This window comes from Hypanus sabinus, chromosome 17 (genome assembly GCF_030144855.1).
Source record: "Hypanus sabinus isolate sHypSab1 chromosome 17, sHypSab1.hap1, whole genome shotgun sequence".
Taxonomy (NCBI): Eukaryota; Metazoa; Chordata; class Chondrichthyes; order Myliobatiformes; family Dasyatidae; genus Hypanus; species Hypanus sabinus.
This window is the reverse complement of record NC_082722.1, coordinates 61,241,013-61,267,656: the sequence shown is the minus strand read 5'-3', so window position 1 is coordinate 61,267,656 and position 26,644 is coordinate 61,241,013. Positions and strand designations below refer to the sequence as shown.

The 26,644-nt window shown below is 41.3% G+C and overlaps 1 protein-coding gene across 1 annotated transcript in view; it reads right to left on the bottom strand.

The window, feature by feature from the left end:
* crispld2 (cysteine-rich secretory protein LCCL domain containing 2) overlaps positions 1–14,132 on the bottom strand; it is a 34,861-nt gene extending 20,729 nt beyond the window's left edge. The window contains exons 1-7 of the mRNA XM_059993179.1: positions 12,410–14,132; positions 10,497–10,787; positions 8,074–8,192; positions 7,099–7,231; positions 5,898–6,013; positions 4,701–4,801; positions 1,730–1,882 (exon numbers count right to left, since the gene is read on the bottom strand). Of these exons, the coding sequence (XP_059849162.1) occupies positions 1,730–1,882; positions 4,701–4,801; positions 5,898–6,013; positions 7,099–7,231; positions 8,074–8,192; positions 10,497–10,721 (847 nt within the window). The 5' untranslated portion in view covers positions 10,722–10,787; positions 12,410–14,132. The remainder of the gene's footprint in view (positions 1–1,729; positions 1,883–4,700; positions 4,802–5,897; positions 6,014–7,098; positions 7,232–8,073; positions 8,193–10,496; positions 10,788–12,409) is intronic.
* Positions 14,133–26,644: the final 12,512 nt, after the last annotated feature.

The window sequence follows — 26,644 nt, the reverse complement described above, 5'->3', positions numbered from 1 at the left end:
TCAGATCTAAAAACTATTTTAAATCACAGAGCATTAGATTCCAAATTTTATAATGATACAATATATCAGGTCTATGATCAATATGGAATGGTGTCTTGGAAACGTTTCTTTTATATTAGAAAGTCTGTAGCTTGATCAGGGGGGTCCTGAAAATAATTCTGAAAACAGTAGCTATCATATGCTGATGGTGATCAGTATGGGTTCCTTCATCTTCAGCATTCTTGATCTATACGTGAAGCATGCAATAATGTTGGTAGGAAGGCAGTGGACACACAGGAAAACATCAGGAAAGACCAGGCAGAGACAATTCAGACAGGATGATTTGCCTTGCCATTTTGTGTCATCGATGTGGATAAAGCATATTCACCACTGTCCCCTACCTGTTCTGTACAATCTCAAGCATCGAGCAGAACAAGGATGACACCATTTGAATGAGTCATTCAGTGGCCATAAGTGTTTGCTTAAAATTCCCCAACCTGGGGTTGAATATTGATACTTGCACAGGCAACAAAATAATTCAGTCAGGCCCATCCTCAGGGTGGGAGCTACAGTAGATTTGGACATCTCACAATCATTCAGGAGAGAAACAGAACTTTGCAGAAACACTAGTCAATGCTGGCACAGAGTGATTCATGAATGGTTGGGAATGGGTAGGTGGGGGAGGGGTACATAAGTGTGGTGTTGTACAAGTGGGATTAGCATCTTTATTTCAGAAGCATGTCTACAATGTTCACCGCAGGGAGATGATAATCTTAACCACCCTGGTTGTTGAGGTAAGAAGTCCCTGGATGAGTTGAGATGAGATGAATGAAGACGGCTAAAAGAAATAGTAGTCATGCCAAGGCTACTAGTGCTGGAAAACTGATAGAACCCTTCATGATTAAATGTTTTGTTATCCTTCTCTCATACTAATCCCAGTTTCTCTTGAAGGGAAGGAATTCTCAAGGACTGTTCTGGTTAATCTCTACTGAACTCTTTCCAACATCATTCTTAAAATGTAATATCCAGAATTAGATACAACACAACAGCTTGGGTCTAACCAGTGATTTATAGAGGTTTTGCATGACTTTCTAGTTTGTTTAACTCTATGCCTCAAGATTTAATGTCAAATGATCCTGTAAATATTTTCCACAGTGTTTTCAATAACAGTGCATTTGAGAGCATAACAGGAAATTATGGCTAACTGGGAAACAACAGGCATCATCTCCTACAATGAAGGTGAAAAAAAAAGCTAAAAATTAGGAAAGAGGAGAAGAGTTAAAACATTAGGAAGGGGATAAAATGATGGATAAGAGAAAAATTATCAACAACAATTGAAGGGAGAAATCTCCCTCCAAAGCTAGATAATGTTGGTAGAAGTAATGCTTGAGAACACCCATTCCCGGGCATTGGTGAACTTCTATTTCTATAGTATTTATTAACACATAAAAAGATTCCAATCCCAGCAACTTGCACACAGGTTCCTAGCAGATCATCATTTCCATGTGCACAATTACAGCCCTCTCAGAGCTCCGGAATTCCCTTTGCAAGGCAAATGACCAGCCTTACTAATGCTATGTTGCTGAAGTAATACTAGTTAGCACAGTCTTATCGTATTTTGAAACATGCATTCCATCTGAGCTCCCGAGACTAAGCGCTGAACATTTCGTTTTAATTCAGCAGCACGCAAGCATCTTGAAAATATTAAGTAGCATTTAAGTATACATATACAACTTAAATGCTTCCTTACTCATGTAATCATAGCCGCTATGTTCCACGTTTGGTCCTGGCTTCGGTTTTGGTTGGATCTCCGGTACGTTCCAAGGACTTAGCACATCTGTATTGACCTGTGGAGGCTCAACTTCATTTGTATGTTCATGCTGTGGTCTTTTTATAGTATTCTCTGTAAGAAGATAGTGAAATGTAACTAAACAATCTTTTGTGCAGATGGGTTAAGAATTCAATATAAGAGGGAAAATTCAAGTTATTCTCCTGCCTATTTTTTTCCGCTTTCTTGTTTCCACTCTCATACTTACTGCAGTGCTGATGGCAAACTTGTTTTTAATCTTGCATTCTGATGCTGACAATATCCAACACCTTGACAATGAAGCCTCTTTGAATGATAACTCTACCTTTCCTCACTTCTGCCTGTGCTGGCACTGTTAAAACTCATTGCTGAGATACTCAAACCACCCCATCTGACAACAACAGTCATTCCACTTAGATCACATTTCTTCCCCATTCTGATATTTGGTCTGAACTGCAACTGAACCTCTTGACCATGTCTACAGGCTTTTATGCATTGAATTCCTGCTCTATGATTGGATATGTGCATTAATGAGCTGGAATACAGGTGTGCCTAATAAAGTAAGTATGAATGAGCATGACAGAGCAGTCCAAATAATTTAAAGATAGAAATTTATCTCTAATTGCTAGTGCTAAATAGGCATTTACAGACGATTGGACATCACGTCTTCTATTAGGGTCCAGTGAAGACAATGTTCAGACTGCATCTTGAAAGGTAGCAGGTTGACTAATCAATGCTGTGTCCAAGCACTGGTATCTACACACCCACACACTTCCAAAAACATTCATTGCATAGCGACAGAGCAAGAAACTTGCTCTGCTTCCCCCTTTATAAAGCTATTGTTGTGGTCCAAATGGATAAATTAGGTCATATTAGGAAAATCAACAAAAAAAAAATTGGCATTAGGCAATGTTTCAGTCAATACACTTCCTTTTCTCTGGTCTGAGCCATTAAGGGTAATTTTCCTCATAGTTGGGTTTGCTTCTGCCCTACTATATTTGGATGACAGCTAATTATCATTCATTGGAATAATTCAGTGCAATACTGCTCATAAAGGTCATTTAGATTCAACAGTTGACAGTGTAACTGGCATCTTAAAATGGAATACTCTGTTTAGAAACAGGCAGCTATTCATCACAGTGGGGTTTTTTGCTAGCCAAAATCAACTGGATTAACATTTTCAAATTGGTCAACTGAAAATTACATTAATTTAGTCTGAGGAAAAAGAAGCAAACATTAAAATCATTTCCCAAATGTAAACAGAAAAAATCTACTGGAAACCACACACTATTTTTCCCTCTAATGCCATATTTATGTCTGCTTTTAAACTCTCTCAATAAATCAAATATCATGCAACTAATGTTAAAATGTTGTGCTGTATCAACGTTATAAAGAAATGGACCTGCATAAAGTGTTAAAGTAATTGTTAAAATATTTAAATCAATTAAAATGTAATTACCAGTAATCAGATAATTAATTGTAAACATTACACTGAATTACAGTATATTTGCTAGGGCTTTTTGTTTGCCTTCTTTTTACATATAACCAGTATTAAATGTGCCATCAAAAGTCATATTTTATATGTTTCTTATCTGGTTCGTTAAAGCAATGCCAATCCTGGTTCTTCATTATCACTGTTGTTCTGTTTAATTCCATTGCTTTGAAACACTCTGTATTGGAGTGGGAGGAATAGCTTTCATTTCATCCTCTCTATCTTTGAGCAGGTTTTATAAGCCATTGGCTTTTCCCTGTTCCAAAATTTCAATTCTTATTTTCACATTCTCACTAAGGCTTTATATCAATTACCAGCTCATCTGGTACATTGCCCTTTATAAATCAAAGCATTGAGTATAAGAGTTGGAATGTTATGGTGAGGTTGTATAAGGCATTGGTGAGGCCGAATTTGGAGTATTGTGTAAAATTTTGGTCACCAAGTTACAGGAAAGATATTAATAAGGTTGAAAGTGTGCAGAAAGGTTTACAAGCATGTTGCCTGAACTTGAGAAACTGAATTACAAAGGTTGAAAAGGTTAGGACTTTATTCCCTGGAGCATAGAAGAATGAGGGGAGTCTTGATAGAGGTATATAAAATTATGATGGGTATAGATAGAGTAAATGCAAGCAGGCTTTTTCCACTGAGGCTAGGGGAGAAAAAAACCAGAGGACATGGGTTAAGAGTGAAGGGGGAAAAGTTTAAAGGGAGCATTAGGGAGGTCTTCTTCACACAGAGAGTGGTGGGAGTGTGGAATGAGCTGCCAGATGAAGTAGTAAATTCGGGCTCACTTTTAACATTTAAGAAAAACTTGGACAGGTAAATGGATGAGAGGTGTATGGAGGGATATGGGCCAGGTGCAGGCCAGTGGGACCAGGTAGAAAAATGGTTCGGCACAGCCAAGAAAGGCCAAAAGACCTGTTTCTGTGTTGTAACGTTCTATGGTTCTATCTGTTTAGTCATGTTATCTATCTCCTGAATTCCAAGTTCAGTCTCTGCTTTCAGTGAACCCCAACTTTTCTCTCTGGAACAACGCCTTGTCACTGGAGCTCACCCTTTCAGCCAAAGCAGCTCCTTGGCCCAAGACCTTACATCCATCAAGATTCACGTCTGCAGTTACTTTGATGACTCAACGACTACCACCTTGTGTCTCTGATACAAAATACTCAGCAAACAGCACAACCCACTCAAATAAACGAGGGATGGTAGTGAACCCACCACTACTACAGGACCAGCAACTCGGGTTCAATTCCTGCTGCTGTTTTAAAGGAGTTTGTATGTTCTCCCCATGACCGCATGGGTTTCATCCGAGTGTTCAACATTCCGTCCACGTTCCAAAGATGTATGGATGAGTAGGTTAATTGGTCATGTGGGTGTAATTAGGTGGCACAGCCTCCTTGGGCCAGAAGGGCCTGTACATACCTTTGTAGCAGAGGTTGTTCTTGCAGCCTCCACCATAGCTGGGCGGGCATGCTGAACATGAACGGCCATGCTTATAAGGAGCTTCTCCAATCCAGTTCCCCCTGGTTGAATAAACAGCAAAGAATATCAAAGCAAAGTCAGCTTACAGGAACTAATCTCACTTTGAGCTTTGATTCTATTGGCCTTTATCTCTAAAATGAAGGGAAGGACAAGGGTATAAAAGCTCCAAAGTCTGGCCAGGACTGGTACCAGCATGAAGTATAATGCAGCAACCAGCTAATCAGTAACAAGTGTAAGGGAACCTGCCGTTTCTCTGAATCCTGGCACATTTAGATTGACAAGTGAGAGCAGCGAATCAGCAGTTATCCAAAAGTTGGTTGAATAATCCAAACAAATGTTTACCCATGCTTTAGCAATAGTTTAATTGCTTCTAACTGATGGCAACTGACTCTGAGCCACAATAAACAGCTCTAACATCAGCAAAATAACCATGAGTCATGTCAAAATGGGTAGCGGCCAGGTAGGCATCCTACCGTATAAGATAAAGAAGTGGAATATACACATCTTTGAGCAATAGTTGGAGTTACATCCAAGTGCTACCCTCAGGAAGGAGGTGCAGAAGCCTGCAGACATGCTCTCAGCGATTCAGCAACAGCTTCTTCCCCACAGCCATTCAATTTCTGAACGGACTTAGAACCCATGAACACTACCTCACTCCTTTTTTTTAATCTCTATTTTGTGCTACTTATTCAATTTAACTATGTTATATATATATATTTACTGTAATTCACAGTTGGTTTTCTAATATTATGTATTGTATCCTACTGCTGCTGCAAAGTCAACAAACTTCACGGGCGTACAGTTTGCTGGTGATATGTTAGTTCAGCACTGACAAAGTTCCAAGGGTACAAGATGATTAAGGTTCACTGTAGATGTAATCAGCATCTGGAGTGAAATAAAGTTGCAAATTTGCCCTCTCCCAGCTTTTTTTTGACCAGGTACATGAAGTATTTAGCAATTTTAAACACTCTCAATGGCGATTACATTTGCTTCAATCAACAATTTTTACATTATAAACAAAAGACAGAGGTTAAGTAAGAGCCAAACACTCTGGGCTCCATTTATCAATTAACCAGCAATGACCCCCCCCCCCAACCCACACACACATAAAAGCAATGGTGAGAATAAATAGCATACTTTGGTGAATAGTTGCACACTAAATAGACAGCGTTCTCCCAGATTTCTCCCCACACATTCATTCTTGCGCAAACATTGACAGCACAGCCAACTCTGTTCGTTGTTGCCCACACCAACTGTGAAGAAATGACAAAGAGAAAGCTGTTAAACAAAGGATCAGCAATTAAGTTTGTCCTTTGCTCTTAAGTAATTTACTGCTAACCAACACAGGTAATCTAAATTTGTTTTAAAAGTATAACTCAACTAACCACTAGCTTTTCTTATTCAAGCCCAAATCTGGTTTAGTATATGGCAAAATAACCCACAGCATAAAATTGAAAATAAAGGAGGAAATAGGTAGCATTAATTAAGAATGTAAAGTTATGTAGGTTTATGAAAGGAAAAGTGGTGAATTATCCTTTGATCTGAATTCAAGCTAGTAACTGAATAGTTAATAAACATATTTTCAAATATGCTTCAAAAAAAGCTTCATCCGAAATGTAATACAATTTCATAACTCACACACTTCAATGCAAAGTTTGCTTCAAAATCTCAAGCCAAACTTCCTCTTACAATGAGATGTAATGGCAACTAGATATTAATCACATTCTAAAGATTGTTGGTGATCTATTTACAATACCAACAATAAAATGCCTGCCTAGAAAGAAATCTTGCTAGAATGCAGTCCGGACATAGCAACATATAGGCTTGCATTTCCCCTGGGAGGACAGCTGTTACCAGATGGACTGTACTTTAGAACCTCCTTCTTAGTGTCTGTCGCCATTCCGTTTTCTGCTGCAGTTTCCAAATGACCTTATTTAAGATAACAATCTCAGATCAGGAACTGCTATTAAAGGTAGTTAACAGCCATTACTGTCGCACACACATTCAGCGGTATTTGTAAGCAGAGTAAATTTTATCATCAAGGAAAGGAAGATTGGATGATGGGTTATGCACTTGTATTAATAATGTTATTCTCTAAGAATCTTTAAACTGTTTCATATTTGCTGGAATATACAAAAGTGAACTACTCGAAGTAGAATAACACTGCACCTTCAGTTTGATTTCTGCTGTAGCCAAAGTGTTACTCAGCCAAGTTCCTCACCCTTCAGAAGTTTGACCATATTTGCTGGAAGTGCTTGGATTGACTCTTGCACCCAGGCAAAATCAACAATAAATAGACTTTGTTCTTCAAAGCCAGGTTAGAGTACATTTTACTTACTTGGGTGTAATGGGTGCACATTGTACCAGAACATCGTTCAGGACACCATGGATTGCACTCATGAGGATATGGGTAGGTGTAATCTTTGACTTCATCGTACCAGGCCTGCACATGTGAAGCTGGAGATCGGTACCTAAAACCACAGAACCACCACTCAGTCACCATTTCAGTTTTCAACTGAACTTTTGTAAAGCATGAATACACATATAAATACAGATTTAACTTGTAGTGGTCTGGAAAATGAAAGTCAAATTCTACAATGCTCAACTTTACTCAATGAATACAGTGGAGTAAATGTCACACCAGTGTCCAAGTCCCTCCTGTTTTAAACCTCTTCGAAAGATACCCATAAAATAAACTTCTACAGCAGCTTTAACACAGTTAAATATTATACATACATTTTATGGGGATGCAGAATGGAGCAGTTGGCAAACACCACCAACCACAGATTGAGGAAAGAAATATATCAGATGCTACTACTGCCCCCACGGGTGAATAGCTGCAAATGCAGATTACAAATTTCTGTTTGGTTATTAAATCATACATACCGGTATCTATATGGTAATCTGACAGGAAGCATGTATGGCCATCAAACTTACAAAATAATTTAGATCATCTACTGGATATTTCCAGACTGATTGCCTAAGGAGATCAGGAAGGAATTTAATAGATTTTTTTTCTCCAAAATTGCCCTGGGCTTTATCTGGCTTATTGGCTCTAGGAGGAAATGATAATTATAGATAGGGTGAAAAGAGTACATATTAGCATGAACAAAGTAGTCCTTTACTGTGGGAGAAGTTGGGTGGAATAAAGGGTCCTTTCCGTCTATCATTGCTTGTGTAAACACAAGATGTTTGGAAGCAGGAGTAGGACTTGGCCATACAATGGCTAAGGTGACTATAGCTGCTGACTTGGCCAATCCCCAGAAGCCTTGATTTCCTCTACATTAAAAGAAACATCCTGTGATTGGCTCACCTGCCCCAGTGCACTGCCAGGTTCTGACCTATTGACTTGATTAGTTGAGAAGGGCCATGATCCCAGACACACTGTTGGGCCCAGCTTTCAGCAGACCGTTCCAATTCATTATCCCACTCCTACAAAAAAAACGTGCCACACATAAAATTAAAGAATAACCCACTGTGAAAGTAAAGTAGTTCAGATCTGGAAATGTAAAATAAAAACAGGAAATGCTGGAAAAAGTGGAAAGAGAAAAAGAATTAATGTTTCAGGTCAAAGATACCTCTATTGCCCTCCCCCTCTTTTAACACTTCCAATTTCCTGCTCCCAATAAGCTCATCTTTACTATAGACTAATAATCCTTTTACATCCCCACTAGACTGTGCTAACAACTAAACACACTGAACAATTTCTCTTTTGAAGATAACCTCAACCAGTTCCCTGCTTCTAACACACATACTTATCTCGTTGAAATATCTGCCTCTCCCCCACTCTATCTTCAACTTGAAATGATCTTGTTATCTTTACCTTGCTCTGCTCGTTCTCTTTCCAAAGATGTGACCTGACCAGATGAATGTTTCCAGCGTTTATTGTTTTTATTGTAATTATAACATTCCTTTAAATTGCCCAATCATGCAGATTTATCTGTCAATCTGCTTAATTATGCATGTTTCCATGTACTGCTTATTCATGCCATAAAGGATTTTATACTGTGAATTACACAAGAAATGTATTAGCTCCATGCAGAAATAATTGTGTATACAGTATGTCTATATCAACCTGTCTGCATGTTCCCTACAACTTGTTTCTTTTAATTATGCAATCTATTTAAAATTCCCTTTGTAGACAATTAACCCAAGGGTGAAAGGACAACTGAGAGAGATGCATCAATTATGACTAACTGGGTTTTAATTTTTTATGACTATATTGAAACATGGTAAAAATGTTGTTTACTCAAATACCTAAGTTTTTTTTATATTTCTGTAGCTTATCACTAAAACCCAACTTCTTTGTGTTATAATCTCTATTGAGATGTCCCCTGTCTACTTAGAACAGGGAGAACAGGAACATTCTCTATCAAGAATCACAAGCAAACACTGGAAAGGTATGCCAAACAAAGGCACGTAATGGAAGGCAATAAAAATGCGGTTTCCTCACATTTTACCACATATACTCTACTCAATCTGCCAGGACCTGATCATCTAGACAAAAGAGTGGAAATCATTAATATCCTTTTAGGAGAAGAGAAGGCAGAGCTTCGAGAACCGGGCCCTCCTCCTCAAAGTCTTTGAATATCTTTAAAGCAGAGACAGATAAATATTTGATTAACAAGGGGATGAAAGGATGCAGTGTGCAGACTAAAATGTGGAATTGGAGGTCTCAATAAAATTGGCCATGATGTTTTTAGTGGCAAAGCTGGCTATGGGGCGAAGTGGCCAACTCAAAAAGTATACAGCACAGAAGCAGGCCCTTCCACCAACAAGTTCATGCCAACCAAATTGCCTATCTGACCTACCTGTATTTAGTCCATATCTTTCTACCAACCATTTTTCTGCCATGGAACCTTACCATTAACCGAAGGATCTGTGGACCCCAGGTTGGGAACCCCTGATCTAAACCTTTTCTACTCCTAATTTGTCCAAGCAACGTACATCAGATTCTGAAATGCAAGGGCCCCACCAAGATAAAATGGGAAGCCAGAAATTTCACACAAAACACAAGGAGAATTGTCATCTATCTAAAATAATGTAAATTTATAATCTAAGTATATATATGTCACCATATACTACCTTGCAATTCTTTTTATTAAGCAAGCATTTACAGGAACATAAAGAAACAAAATAGAATTTATGAAAATGTATACAAGAACAAAGACTGACAAACCAACTACAAAGGAAGACAAATTGTGCTAATAATAAACATTTAAAAAAATAAGTAAACAAATAATACTGAGAACATGAGTTGTAGAGTCCTTGAATGTGATTCTATGGGTTGTAGAGTTAGTTCAGTGTTGAGGTGAGGACATTATACAGAGTTATAAGAGTGAAGAAATACTAACTTAGATTCTATCTTCAACTTAGATTCTAACACTGACCTGTTAGATCTTATCTTTGATTTCCAGCAACTGTCATGCTTTGATTTTGGATATAGTGCATCTACAGTCCCAATTCTACCCTCCCATCCCATAAAACACAAAGAATTCTTAACTAACAATGAAGTGATAGGACCTGAAATGACAAAAGGAGAATATGGCAGAGTTGCATTGAACTGATTGCTTTTTAGTTCTTCAGGACAAAGGTACACAAGGTGGAATCTGTTTTTATTGGTCTCTTCAGATCTCTGAATGTTCTCAAGCACCTCAAGGTCTGATTCAGTACAATGGGAATCCCCGGCACTCTGAGGGCAAAGCTGCCATCATACAAACCTGGACAGGTACTCACCATGTACTCCATATTGGAGGATGATGGGTAGACTTGTCCGCGCAGGTGGTTGTGAAGCTGCAAAATCTCATCTTTGTCGATCTGGGAGATGGCTCGCTTGCTCCTGAAAAGGATGCGCCCCAACATACTTCCGAAGTGTGAGACATTGCGGAAATCCTGGCACCTCGACTCCTGAGCCAGGCCGATTAGAAAGGCGACAGAGATCCAGGTGTAGACAGGGCTCATGGCTGGGAAATGATGTGGCCTCCAATAACCCACTAAAACGGCCTGTGAGAACCTTAAGTGAACAACCTAGAACAAAGATAACAAGTGGTCAGACTCAGCTGGGGCTAGAATAGTTTCACCGGGCAGCCTCAGGAGGAGAGAGCTGCCATGACAACGGGCAGTGAGGTTATTTACAACAGCGACTTACAGCCCCACTACTGTATGGGTGGCAGGGTGGAGATGCGTCTCTACCAAAGGAGGTGTAAGGCGCTCCTTCCCTCTGCTAGACTGCAGGCCACCCTTGGGCAAGGTGTAGCACCTGCTTAGAAACCGACCACCCCCAGCCCTTCAGGGTCAGATGAAGCCATGGAGCAGGTGGGGGATTGTAATATGAGCAACTGGTGCATATCACATATCCTGGTAATGCGACCACTGACGCCAGGCAGACAATCTCTGAAGAGTATTAAATGACTGGGGTCACCCATCTTGTAAAGACATTGGCCAGAAGAAGGCAATGGCAAAGCCCTTCCATAGAAAAATTTACCAAGAATCGCCATGGTCAAAGACCGTGGATCGCCTGTGTGATACAACAAGGCACATAATGATAATGATGACTGGTGGCACTAACGTGGTAAGGCTGACTAGACATTCGGATGGAGAAGCCAGACGGGATCTGCTCTGAAGGTTGGACTTGCGTGTATAGGAAGGGTATCCATTGAGGGTCAATGCTTGGCCCAGTATCAACAACACAGAATCTCCTCTCTACTCCAAGTCCAATAAAGCCAATTAGGATCATGACCACCAATTCAGAATCAGAATCAGGTCACACACAAAATGCTGGCGGAGCACAGCAGGCCAGGCGGCATCTATAAGGAGAAGCGCTGTCGACGTTTCGGGCCGAGACCCTTCGTCAGGACTAACTGAAAGGAGAGATACTTTTGAAAGTAGTGGGGGGAGGGGGAAATGCGAAATGATAGGAGAAGACCAGAGGGGGTGGGATGAAGCTAAGAGCTGGAAAGATGATTGGGGAAAGTAATACAGAGCTGGAGCCTGCTGTGCTCCACCAGCATTTTGTGTGTGTTGTTTGAATTTCCAGCATCTGCAGGTTTCCTCGTGTTTGCTCAGAATCAGGTTTCTTATCACTGACATATATTGTGAAAGTTGTTGTTTTGCAGGAGCAAGGCGTAAACAAAGATAAGATAGATAAAATATGAATAGGTAGTGCAGAAAGGAGCAACATAGAGAGGTAGTCAGAAATCTGATGGCTGAGGGGAAGAAGTTGTTTCTGAAACTTTGAGTGTGTGCCGCTCTGAACTCCTTCAAGCGCACTTTTATTTTGCCTCTTAATTTCAAACCAGTGGCATCCCTCACACAATAGCTCCTCTGCATCTCCCCGTTAACCCGAATGCCAGAGTTGGGACTGCACCTTCTACATTTTACTTCAGTATCTGTCTAAATGTCTCGTTAATTCCTCCCTCCGAAAGAACCCGAAAGAGCGGGACAAGAAGTTTGTTCGCCTAGGGAGCGGCGGGTTAACGCGTGTGTGGGGCTTCTACCTTCGTCTGGGACCTCTTCTGTTGTAAGTCTGGCCAAATCCAGCAGCTGGCACTTCCAGTTCACAATCGGCTCGCCGCAGGAGTCCACCCGCTTTAAATAAAACTGTTATTTTACAAAGAGGGCACCTGGTGCAGAAAAACCCTCTCACTCACCTTGCAGCGGCAACAAGAGGATAAGGGGAGCTCAGCTCCTTGGCCGGTGCAGAGCTGGAGTGATGTGGATGGAGCTGGAGGAGCGCACGCACTCGGTTTCAAACCGACTCCCTTAGCGCCGCTTCGGCAGCTGACTGGCGGAGCTCAAGTTGACGGGGCTCTCTGCGTCTCTGCGGCAGCCGACGGCCGAATTTATATCTGGGATCAGATAGGCTGGTCATATCCTGCGAAGTGATTTTTGTTGGCGCCGGACCTGGTGATGACGCCGTCCAGGATCAGATGTCCGGCCGCTGCGACCCCGAGGCAGGACGAGAGCCCAAACAGGGCTTTATTTGATCATTTTAGTGGGTGGAGGGAATTTCCCCCTGCAACGCACTTAAGTACCCGATTTTTACTGATGCAGCAACAAATTTGGAAACATCCCGACCGTGCACTGGCCCATCCAGACCACGAGACTATGTAAAACTTCCCTCGCAGTCGCTATTATGTTTGGAAGTGTGTCTTCGCCGGACGGGGAAAACAAACTGCGGCTGTAGCCCACCGCCCCCCGGTCGACTTCAATGCCGAGGCATCCCAATCGAACTGGGACGCCTGGGGTATCGAGGGAAATGGTTATTCGGGCAAATTTTGTAATGTAACAAACCCTGCAACTCTGTTTTCGTCCTAATGATTACTACGAGAAAACTTAACGTTTAACAGACTTAATGTCACCCCGATTATTGAACAGCTAAGTATGAATGATTTCACTAAGTGTCTTGAAAGCATACTTAGCGTCCTCCTGAACGCACAGGAGACTGCAGATAGTAGAATGACCATTCTTACACAATTTATCTAACTTGAAGAGCGTGGAACAATACAGCACAGGAACAAGCCCTTCAGCCCACATGTTGCGCTCTTCACAGGTTAAAGTAACTCCGAATGCCTGCACAAAATCCGCATCCCTCCATTCCCCACAAGTCTATGTGCCAGCCTAAAATCCTCTTCAATGTTGCTCTCGTGTCTACTTCCATTTTATATTCTCCGCCCATGTCCCAGTATTCAGCGAAGGACGTTTTGTGCAATATAGATAAAGGCATCTTCACATAAAGATTTATCTCCATATCTTCACATGGATGAATGAATAGATCTGCTCTAGAATCATTCCGCTCGCTCGAGCGAGTTTACTGAGGTAGATGTATTCGCATTACACGATGTTCCTTGTAACCAACATTCTGTTTTTGGGTCTCGGCCCGACACGTCGACTGTACTCTTTTCCATGGATGCTGCCTGGCCTGCTGAGTTCCTCCAGCACCTTGTGTGTGTTGCTCGGATTTCCGCCGTCTGCAGATTTCCTCTCCTTTCTGTTGATTCTTTCTTGCGCCCAAACGCGATGTAACTTTAAATTAGATTTGTTGTATGTTTCCCCCAAATGTAGCCCTTCGCTTAGTGAATAAACCGTATAGGGGAGTGCTGGGTGCTGTTATTATATCTCTGACCTACAGGGTTTGGATTCCTTCCTTCGCAGATGCTGCTTAACCCAATGAGTATCTCCATCACTTTGGGTTTTGTGTTTGTGCTGGTTTTCGACCTGGCGCATCCGCTATGCCTTGAATTGTTTGCGACCAAGGATATTCACATTCAAACAATGTGATTGATTTTGCCATCACGACTTGCTTACTAGACTGGTGAACTTAATCATTAAACTTCGTAACAACAAAATAACCAGCTGGAAGGATGAGTCTTATATGTGTAATTAGCATTCCGCCATACTTTCAAACTTTCTAGCCAACTTAAATGGTTCAGAATTATTCCAGGTACATCCCAATATCATCGAAGAATTAACATTATTAATTAATATTAATCATATTTAATACATGTTAAAAACAACCTTTTCTCGCTAAAACGACGCCTGAATATTAATCACCGTATATTTCTGGAATCTTTTATGACTGAATAGTATGTTTGGATCAATACATTTGTAAAGTATGATTGGCCGGTACTTAAAACTCTGGAGTTTTTATTTCGCCTGGTTGGGTGTGGTGCTGCCCTCTAGCGGTGATGACTTTTATCGCCTCAGCTATACAATCCTTGATGCTCTTTGTAATTGGTTTGAACAGGTAACCTCAACTCCGTCATAAGAGTTTCACCTCCTGTTCCTGCGTCAGGAACAGATACTGTCATAATTTTTTATAATGGAAAAACATAATGCTTCGATACTGGAAATGATACTGGTCACCGAATTATAGGAAAGATGACAACAAAATAGAGAGAGTACAGAGAAGATTTACTAGAATGTTACCTGGGTTTCAGCACCTAAGTTACAGGGAAAGGTTGAACAAGTTAGGTCTTTATTCTTTGGAGCATAGAAGGTTGAGGGGGGACTTGATAGAGGTATTTAAAATTATGAGGGGGATAGATAGAGTTGATGTGGATAGGCTTTTTCCATTGAGTATAGGAGAGATTCAAACAAGAGGACATGAGTTGAGAGTTAGGGGGCAAAAGTTTAAGGGTAACACGAGGGGGAATTTCTTTACACAGAGAGTGGTAGCTGTGTGGAACCAGCTTCCAGTAGAAGTGGTGGAGGCAGGTTCGATATTATCATTTAAAGTAAAATTGGATAGGTATATGGACAGGAAAGGAATGGAAGGTTATGGGCTGACTGCGGGTCGGTGGGACTAGGTGAAAGTAAGTGTTCAGCATGGACTAGAAGGGACGAGGTAGCCTGTTTCCATGTTGTAATTGTTATATGGTTATATGTAAAATGAAACAGAAAACGCTGGAAATACTCAGAAGACCAAACAGTACTGCTGAAGAAATCAGCGTTAATATTTAGGGTCAATAAGATTTCAACACAACTGTGTGAACTCAGAGATACAAATAAGTTTTTCCATACAAATCAAAAGGGAAAATATACAATAGGGTGGAAATGAGGCATGCTTGCATGTTGCAGATGCTGGTGAATGTGAATTATAAAATGAGAAGATAAATGGAAACCTGAAATTGTTGAATAAGAGAAGAAAATTCTGAAAGATGCAAGTATAAAACATACAAATTCAAATTTGGAGTGGGTGACTTGGCCCTTTTTGAGCCTTCTTATCAGTCAATCAAATCATGGCCAATCTGATCATAATGTGCATTCCCACCAAATCCTAGAAAAGCAGATTATCTGAAATTGCTGAATTTAATAATAAACAGAACAATGAATGATATAAATGTTAGATCGTGCAATTGTCGGTAGAAAGGGGAAATGAGCAGGTGTTTCACCTGGATCTGAAATGTTAACTGTTTCTCCCGTTGCTTCCTGACCTGCTTGTTCAATGTCCACTGCATCTTCTGTTTTTAGTTTGGTTTTCCAAACTCTGAGACTTTTTCGAATGTTCGTTTACACTTGAATTCAATGTTGATTTGTAACCAAGGTTTGACTTTGTGCTGGATTTAAGAAATAAGAAAATTATTTTAATTATAACTGTTACATGCAGAAAGGACATGAGGACCAAGGGGTTGTTAATTGCTTAGCTGTTGCCAAGATTCACAATGTGCAGTGTGTCCTGGTGTGTTTTAATACCATGAACCTGATATCATGAATCTCTGTCCGTCTGTCACTGATTGGCTGACATGTCTATGATGTACAGGTGTATCCATTACTTCATTCATCCTGCGGCCAGGTGGTCAGATCAATATTTTGATCAGATTACTACCTGTCATTAACTAGCAATAATACAATCAAGAGCTATCACATTCATAAAAATAGCTCAATAAATAGGACCAAATCTCTTCCACATAGGCCACATTCTACTGCTGTGGTTACTTAAAAATAACTTTAAATCCCTTCCAATTTTATATAATTCTTCACTTACTTGACTGACCTAAATTTATAAATTGAAGCTAAGAAAGCTATAGGAGCCATCTATCAGACATTGGAAAAGGTGTGAAAAAGCAGAATTTATGTAGTAGCAATACAGAAACTTCTGATTAATTAAACAGTTGGGCTTAGTATGTTAATCTTAGAAATGCACATTTTATACATTTCAAAATACTTAAACACTAAGAATATTGCACAACCAACCCACACAAGATGATGCCAGAACTCAGCAGGCCAGGCAGGATCTGTGGAAAAGAGTAAACAGTTGACGTTTCGGGCCAAGACCCTTTGTTGCATCTGGAAAAAAAGATGAGAAGTCAGAGTAAGAAAGTGGGGAGAGGGGAGAAAGAAATTCAAGGAAGTAGGTGATAGGTGACACTGGGAGGGGGAGGGGTGAAGTAAAGAGCTGGGAAGTTGATTGGTGAAAGAGATAAGGGACTGGAGAAGGGGGGATTTGATAAGAGAGTGTAGAAGACCTCAGAAGAAGGGGAAGGGGAGAAGCACAGATGGAGTTGATATTCAGGTAAGGAGATAAGGTGAGAAAGGGAAACAGAAATGGGGGAATAGTGAAGTGGGGGGGGCGTAATTACTGGAAGTTCAAAAAATCAATGTTCATGCCATCAGGTTGGAGGCTACCCTGATGGAGTATAAGGTGTTGCTCCTCCAACCTCATTGTGACAGTAGAGGAGACCATGGGCAACATGACGGAATGGGAATGGGGAGTAGAGTTGAAATGGGTGGCCACTAGGAGATCCTGCTTTTTCTGGTGGATGGTGTTTTAGTGCTTGGTCTCCCAATCTTCATTGGGTCTCACCAGTATACAGTAGGGGAGTGGGGCGGGGGGAGGGAAAGATGTGCTTGGTGGTGGGATCCCTTTAGAGAATGTGGAAGTTATGGAGAATTATGTGCTGGACATGGAGGTACTAGCTAAAAATATTACACATTCTTATATTGCATATCGGCCACAAAATGTAAAAATATTACATAAGTTCAACTCAATTGAAAAATATTACAGAATTAGAAAGATCACAATGAATTATTCTGAAACAGTTCTTCTGGATCTCATATATGTTTATTTCCTTTTCCACTTGCATCATACATTAGAGTGCTCTCTTCAGTTACCTGATGAGGTAATTGTGGCCTTTGGACAGGGACAGATGTCGTCAGGTGGTACCCAACCTTCATAGTGTGTTTCGACCCTTAACCACTGCCTGGCCACACAGATCAATTGGCTGAGTATTGGGGTGTGTTCAAGGCACCCAGAAAAGCCCAGGATCCCACCCTTCTGGATGGGTGTGTTGATACAGTGGTACTCCATTAAGAGAGAGGTCAGCCTTCTCACAAGCGCCAAGAAGAATATTGCGCACTCCACGCTAAGCAGGGAGATTGTCCTAAACTGGGTGATTGTGGAGGAATCTTCTTCCTTGGGAACAAAAGATCCTTGGATCTTCAGCTATTTTCCAGCTTTGTGGGATAGAACATTTGTTCCAAATCTTCCACAACCTCCAGAGGAGTCTCATATACCTTGTAGAGTATATCACTTGGTTGTTGGGTAGCAGCTGACTTTCTTGATAATATCCTGGACCTCCTGCCACGTTCAGTTCAGTTGCAGAGATTCTTGGTTGGGGGACTTTCGGACTGAATACTGGTCCTTGATTCCTACGGGGATCACTGTGTGATTCCCACAGAAATTCTTCCACCTCCTGCTTTGAGTTTGTTAGGGTGGCAGATCTTTGCTGGCTAAGAAGAGCCCTGGTGAACCTGAATGGGTTTTTAACAAACTGTGTGCTCCTCTCTCTTTCTCCCTTCTTCACTTTCGTAGCTTCTCCACCTCCGGAACTTCACACAGCTGTTCCTACAGATCTTTGACACCTTCTTTTTCATCAGATGATCTGTTTTGAAGTATTTGTTCAGGGTTTTTATCTCATTTCTCAGGTGGCAAATCTCCCCTTCCCTCCTGTTTGATTGCCGTGATGGTTTAAGATCCCCCTTCTTATCCATGGGGATCTTAAATCTTCTTAAATCGCTCTTCAGCAAAGTTGAACACAAAGGAGTGGGTCAATTTTCCTGCAGACATGTCCTGCCTGTGTAGCTTTCAAGATGCAATCCAGGTTGTCATCAAACTGCTTTCAAGATACATTGTCAGATGATCTAGGCCATCTGACCCTCTCTGTCCTTGATGAATGGATTTGGGTGTCCGGGGGCGCTCACTTGGTCTCTTCTTTGGGACTGGAGTGGCTCAGGTGCGGAGAGATCTTCAGCTCTGTGAGTGTTTCCCATTGTCTCACTTGAGTCACCTTCGTTCCACAGCTGGACCTGCTTTGGTATATCTTCAGGCTTTGATGTTTTCGTAGATTTTGCTGCAATGGCACCTTGCAATGAATGCCTTCCCGGTTACTGTTGCTTGCTGCAGCCTTCTTATTTTCATAATTCCAGGTCTCTCCATTGCCACTATGTCCATCCTATTGAGTCTCTCATCCTCCCCCTCCCCCCAGAGAGACCCTTAGGAAACTGCGTATTTAGTTCATCCGTAGCTTGTATGGTGCCCTCTTGTGAGTGCTGCACACAAAGTTACTAGCCTTGTGTGCCCGTGCCAGTTCTTCCTGGAGGTCAGATGTCTTTCCTGCGTCACTGATCTTCCGTGATTGCCATCCAGTCTTTCCTGGAAGACACTGGCAAACCAGATGTTTCTTGCATCATACACTGGGGTGCTCTTTTCAGTGACCTGATGAGGTAACCTTAGCCTTTGGCCAGGAGCAGATGTCGCCAGGTGGTGCCCAAATTTATAGAATGTTTCGACCCTTAACCACTACACTCTCCGGTTGGCGGGTCAGCGGTGGTGGCCAAGTCACTGCCCCTCTGCTACTGACTTCCAGCCCAACTCCTCTAGACCTGCTCCATATTCAGCAAGAGGCTCTTTCTGCTTCCTCTCCCATCCTGCGAGCTGCTCGTTTCTTCTTTTCGTTAAGGCCGACCGCAGACAGCAACCTCCGTGCTGACCTTGCCAGGGAACCCTCTGCAGCCAATCTCCACGGGGTACTGCCACGTCTGCCACCCTTTGTCCCTGCACTCCTGGACTAAGGACTGGTACTTTAGGGCCTTCCTCTCGTGAGCTGCCTCGCATCCTTCCTCCATGGTGCCATGAGCTCCACAAGGATGATTTTCTTGCCTTCGGTGGACCACAGTATGATATCTGGTCGGTGTGGTTTGCACCACTTCCGGAAACTGCAGCTTCCTCCCCAATCAACCCTCATCTCCCGTTTCCTTTTATTTCCTTTTCCATCATCTGATGCATTCTGCAATGTTGATGACTGAACATACAAATTAGGATGTTTCTCTATATTTAATAACATAATTGTAATTTATAGGTTTTTTAAAATGTATTGCTCTGTTGGCCCAAGACAGAGAACTCTGGGGAGCTGCTATCGGTGGGCTAATAGTATGCAATGCCCTGCTGCAATAAAACAACAAATTTCACGACATCTGCCAGTGATATTAAACCTGATTCTGATTCTGGGTGATCTGGTCGTTGAGTCCGTGTTTCTGTCTATGCATAGGAACCTTTTATGCAACAGCTCATCAAGTGTCCATCTATCTTTGCGTTAAGAATATTCAATATTCTTTGTCTTTGATCCCCTGATTTCTCCGAAGTACAAGTTCTAGTGATTGAACCATCAGAACCCTCTGGGATAAATAACTCCAGCAGTTCATCACTGTTGTGAAAAAAATAACTCCCAGCCACCTCAGCTTTATCTTCTGATCGGGGTGTGTAGGATGATAAGAGGAATTGACTGAGTTGCCAGTAAGCTAATTTTTCCCAGGGTGGAAATGGCTAAAATGAAGGGCATAATTTTAAGGTAATTGGAGGAAAGTATAGGAGGGGGGAATGTCAGAGGTGTTTTTTTTACACAGATGTTGGGTGCATGGAACATGTTGCCGTGGTGATGGTATAGGGAGATACATTAGAGACATCTAAGAGATGCTTAGACAGATGCATAGATGAAAGAAAAGTAGGGGCTACAGGGGAGGGAAGCGTTAGATTGATGTTGAAGTTGGTTAAAAGGTCAGCACAACAATGTAGGCCAAAGGGCCTGTGCTGTGCTGTAATGTTCTATGTTCGATGTTTTAATTGATTTTCCCTTAGCATCTACGTCCCCTCAAGACCAGAACCAAGTTAATGTTCACATCAAATCACACAACACACAGTCAAATATCTTGCACTTGTCAAAGATTACTAGGGGTAAATTTCAGCAACAGACCAGAATCAGAATCAGGTTTATTATCACTGGCATGTGACGTGAAATTTGTTAACTTAGCAGCAGCAGTTCAAAACAATACATAATATAGAAGGAAAATAAATAAATAAATTGCATTATCAGATCAGAGGAGTAACTAATAATATAACTAAAAAACATTACTGGGATCAAATAAAACAACATGCAAACCATATTTAAAAAAGAACAATTGTGCACAGAGATCACACGGACACTTACAATTACTGCAATACCACGCTCAATAAATGCCAATTCAAGGAATCAGGTGATCGCACAGAAACATCTAAATTCATGAGGGATTTTCTGATTTCAGCTTTAAATCATTCATCATCTCCATTACCAATCGCATTTTCAATCACCTTTCAGACTCAGAATTAGAATCACATCCACGTCTTATGTGACATGCAATTTGTTATGCAGTGGAAGTATAGTGTAAAGACATAAGATTGCTATAAACTGCAAAATTAATAAATAGTACAGAAAAAGGAGTAATGAGGTAGTATCTATGGGTTCATGGACTATTCAAAAACTGATGACAGGGGGGATGAGGCTATTACTGAATCACTGAGTGTAGTCTTAAGGTTCCCGTACTTGCTCACTGATGGTTGTAATGTGAAGAGGGTATTCCTAGAGGGTGAGAATATGTCCGAGAGGGTGAGGGTATGTCTGAGAAGGTGAGGGTATGTCCTAGAGGGTGAGGGTATGTTCTAGAGGGTGAGTGTATGTCCGAGAGGGTGAGGGTCCTTAATAATGAATACAGCCCTGTTGAGAAGCCTCCTCTCGACGTTTTCCTCGATGGAGAGGAAGGTTGTGCCTGTGATGGAACTGGCTGAGCCCACAGCCCTCTTGTGATACTATGCATTGGAGCTTTCGTACCAGGCTGTGATATGACCACCTCTGGAATTTAGCTTGCTGGTCAATATTTCAACCAAGGTTGTGAGGAGTTCTGAAGCAGAATGAAACTGGCAAAACCCAATGATGTGCCTTACACAAGAAAGTCTGCAGATGCTGGAAGTTCAAAGCACAAGCACAAAATTCTGGAGGAACTCAGCAGGCCAGGCAGCACCTATGGAAAAGAGTAAACTGTTGACATTTTGAATCGAGATAAAGGGCTTTGCCCAGAAATGTCGAGTGTTTACTCTTTTCCATAGACATTACCTGGCCTGCTGAGTTTCTCCAGCATTTTGTATGTGTTGCCTTGGGGTGCCTTATAGCAGGGTTTTGGTGAGTAAGTGTTTCTCCATTTCACTGCTGGTGACATCATCCATCACCTTGCTAATGAGAAAAGATCGAATGGGCAGTGAATAACTGGACTGGAATTGTCCTGCCTTTTGACAACAAGACAAGCCTGGACAGTTTTCCAAATTGTTATGTAGATGAGAGTATTGCATCTTCATGGGAACAGCTTGGCTAAAAGCAAGTAGGTCACCAGACTGCTAAAGCAGAGGATTAGAGGAATGAAACAAGATTAAGTGGTAGGTACCACACATTCTGAAAGGTTCTTCATCAGCATTACTACATCTACTCTGGTTGGAAGTTTACGGCTGTGAGCATCAATTTAAACAATGCTGGGATCACTCAGTTCTGTGTCACCACCACCTCTGTCCACTGTTCAATGCTTCTAAATTCTCACAATGATTGTCCCAGTCTTCTGAATGAGCAGAAAATCTTTCAGTTACATATTTTGGCAACCAAGTATGTAACCTTTGGACTTGAGCTAAATCTCTCTTGTTTTATCAGAACTCCATCCTAGCAAGTGTCCAAGGATGAACCAGACTCTGCAACTCTGATGTCATTTTTACTATGGTAATAAATGTGTAGCCATCTACTGTATCAGTTCATCAATAAAACTATTTATTTCTTCCCACGTAATATCACCTGACTCATTTCACCGCATATTCTGATTCATGCTTTTGCCACCTCAGGAATGATTGTTCTGAACACATCCCTGACCACCTTGCCTTCTCCTTTGAGGTCTTTGAAACCTCATCCCATCTAGTTCCAAGTTCTATAAACACCTCAGTCATAGGACTGATGACTGAACAAGGCTGATGCATTTCATCTGAATATAGTCCCCCCCCCATTTACTCCACAGTTTCTGGAGAGTTATCCTGCTATTATTGAGATCATTTCTTGTGGTTTCTGTCAAGTTGATTATCTATGCTTTAAACAGATTCATATTTCTGTGTAGCCTTCCTGAAGGCCATTGAAGTCAGTTGTCTGCTACTAAATGTCAATAAAAAGCCAAAAAAGGAAGCAGTAAAATATAGAGCATAGAAATCTACAGCACATTACAGGCCAACCACGTAACCTACTCTAACCCAGAATTTCCCTACCGCATAGCCCTCTATTTTTCTAAGCTCCATGTACCTATCTAAGAATCTCTTAAAAGACCCTATTGTATCCTCCTCTATCACTGGTAGGACATTCCATGCACCCACCACTCTCTGTGTGAAAAACCTACCTCTGACATCCCCTCTGTATCTGTTTCCAAGCACCTTAAAACTATGCTCCCTCATGTTAGAAATTTCAGCCCTGGGAAAAAGCCTCTGGCTATCCACACAATCAATGCCTCTCATCATCTTATACACCTCTATCAGGTCATTTCATACCCTCTGTCGCTCCAAGGAGAAAAGGCAAAGTTCACTCGACCTATTCACATAAGGCATGCTCTGCAATCCAGGCAACATCCTTGTAAATCTCCTCTGCACTCTCACTATAGTATCCACATCCTTCCTGTAGTGAGGTGACCAGAACTGAACATAATACTCCAAGTGAGGTCTAACTAAGGTCTTACATAGCTGTAACATTACCTCTCGGCTCTTGAACTCAATCCCATGGTTGATGAAGGCCAACACACCATACAGCTTCTAAACCACACTGTTAACCTGTGCAGCAGCTTTGAGTGTCCTATGGACACCCATGATCTTCCTGATCCTCCACTCTGCCAAGTGTGTTTGAAACATTATCGATAATAAGACCTTTAAGTCAAATTTACAAATGGACTTTGCATGGAACTCAAAATAACTTTGGCAATAGAAGTGTGAAATGGGAAGTAAGAAAAATAACCAATCAGAAAGATGAATTTATTGCACCAAATTCTTATCTTCTGTCTCCAGAAGTACTTTTTTATGTTAATTCAACATGCCCTTGCTTGTTCGTATTAACCATTTCCACCTGGGACTAGACTTTTTTAATTACAAAGGATGCAAAATTTAGCACAAACATAAGATTCCAATTCATCTTTCCAGTAGTTCTCTTTACTTTTACTCTCTCTGTTTTTCTTTTCCCCTCCACCTTAATGCTTCTATTCCCCCTCCAGCCTTTTACCTCTTCGCCTCACCTGCCGAATCACCTACCCCGGAGCCCCTCCTTCTTCCCTTTCTCCCATGCTCCTCTCTCCTCTTTTATCAAATTCCTTCTTCTCCAGCCTACCTTTCCCACCCACCTGGCAAAACCTATCACCTTCTAGCTTGTCTTCCTTCCCCTCTCCCATCATTTTATTCTGGTGTCTTATCCCTTTTCTTTTCAGTCCTATTGAATAGTCTTGACCCAAAACCTTGACTGTTTATTCCCTTCTATGAACACTTCCTGACCTGCTGAGCTCCTCCAGCATTTTGTGTACATTGCTCTGGATTTCCAACAGTTGTAGAATCTTGTGTTTGAGGTTCCAGTGCTTTAATTGATTGACGGCTCAATTACAGTGAACTGTGCAGAATAATCTTCTAGAATTTTTACCAATCTGCAGACTGTGTATGCTGAAAACACAAAATAAAAATGGAAAAATGCTGGAAATACGCAGCAAGTCAGGAAGCATTGAAGGAGAGCAAAACAGTTTAATTTTGTTGAAAGATGAGAAACGTTTCTTGCTTCAGATATGATCCACGAGTGAACAAAGTTATTTCCAAGAAATTTAAATACTCCTCAATTGGGAAGTTATGTAGTTTGTTTCCTGTGCTCATTTGGAAGTGAATTAACCTGTCTTTCAGCCAAAACCAGAAACCAACAGCAGACCAAGTTCAACCACATAAAGCGTATTTGATTCATCATTTAAATCTAAGCTTAATACCACGTTAGTAAAAAACTAATCAGCACCCTCGCCCATGTAACCTCATAACAGCTCACTGAACAGCAAATATCGTTTTCAATTCAACACTACTTTCAAAAAGCATTCAAAATTAGAGTGTAATACAAATCAATAAAGTGTTAGTTATTTATCATGAGGGCCTACAAATTAGTCTATAAATGCCCAAAGTACAAAACAATTTATTATCAAAGTACTTAAGGGTTCATTTTCTTGCAGGCATTCACAGTGGAGCAGAGAAATAAAGTAGAATCAATGAAAAACTACTCATAAACAAATATATATCCCAATATAATGCAATTTTACTCAAGGAGCTGATGAACAAAAATAACGCGTATTATTAGCAGTTACAAATTGATAGGATTTCCAACTGAATCAGTTAGTATTCAAATAAGGGTATGTCCCTAAGATGTGTTGAAGTAGCAACTGATCTCAGCCAGAGTATAAGGTTTATTTAACTTTGACGCTATGGCTGGAGAAGAATCGTGGACACTTTAGTTTTAAATTGAAAGATGTGGACAGTGCTCATAAGGTAAATAAATTCTGCCCACTTTTTCTCTAGAATGCCTTTGCAGACTCCCTTCTTGACATTAAGGCCACCAAAAAAAAGAGAGCAGTTGAATGCTGAGCACCCATTTCTATTTCGCCCAGTAATGACTGCAGAGTTTTGTCCCGAAAAACACAAATGAAGCAGTAAATGTTTACAATTCAGTACCCATTCATGGAGCAACATGCTTGCATTCCATTTGAGCTGAAATTTCAAGTTCAAATTCAATTTATTGACATTCAACTTTACCCATGTATACCACCAAATGAAACAATATTCCCCCAGACCAAGGTCCTCAACACAGTACATATTACTCACACACATGCACAGAGCACAAAGTAATTTTACCACATATTAATTAACAAATAATAAGGTAAATTTACGGTACAAGCTCAAGGTAAACAGTGTAACATTACCAGAACTTCATACGTGTTGAAACCTGGGTGGTGGCAGGGAATTTAGTCATCTTACAGTCTGGGGGATAAAGCTGTTTTCCATCCTAACAGTTCTTGTCCTAATGATATGGCACCTCCTATCTGAAGAGATTGTTGGACAGATGGCAGGGATCATTGCCAAAGCTAAGAGCTCTGCATGCACAGTGCTCCTGATAAGTACCTCAGTTGGGTGGAAGAGAGACCCCGATGATCCTTTCAGCATTCCTCGCAATCTTTTGGGTTTTGCAGTCAGATGCCTTGCAATTCCCATGCCAGACAGTGATGCAGCTGGTTAGGACACGCTCAACCGTGCTCCTGTAAAAATTGATTAGAATAGGTTGGATGAGTGGGGAGGGAGGAAACTTCGCTTGCCTCAATCTCCGCGGGTAGTGGAAACACCGCTGCGTTTTCTTGATCAAAGAGGTGGTGTTCAGGGACCAGGTGAGATTGTCCGTTACATGCACTCCTAGAAAGTTGGTGCTTCTGACGGTCATTTATGTGCATTGAGGAGTGATCAGCTTGCACCTTCCTCATGACCACACATCTCTTTGGTCTTGTCAATGTTGAGACTGAAGGTATTGTGTTCGCACCAGTCTACCAGCGCTCTTGCTCCATCTTGTCACCGTTGTGGATGACGCCAACCACTGTTGTGTCATCACCAAACTTGATGACTTGGTTTGATCGGGATCTAGTAGTGCAGACATGCGTCGGCAGCGTGAACAGCAGTGGACTATGCACACAGCCTTGGGCATGGGGTTGTTGGTGGTGCTCAGCATGATGGAGTTAGAAAAGTTTCTGCCAATAGACTGACTGTGACCTTTCCATCAAGAAGTCTGGCATCCTGTGTACAATGTCCTGTGTATGTTACTCAAAATGGGTTTTTTGGTTTGTTAAGAGTAGGAATGCTTCTTTGATAAGTGTTTCTCTTGCAGTTGTTTGCTTTATACTTGTTGATATGGTAATTGTATTCATTTGTTAACCAATGGGGAATGCTATTTTGTCTTGTGAGGCTGGGAACTTGGGAGGAGAGAGTCGTGACTAGGCGCTCCCCAGGT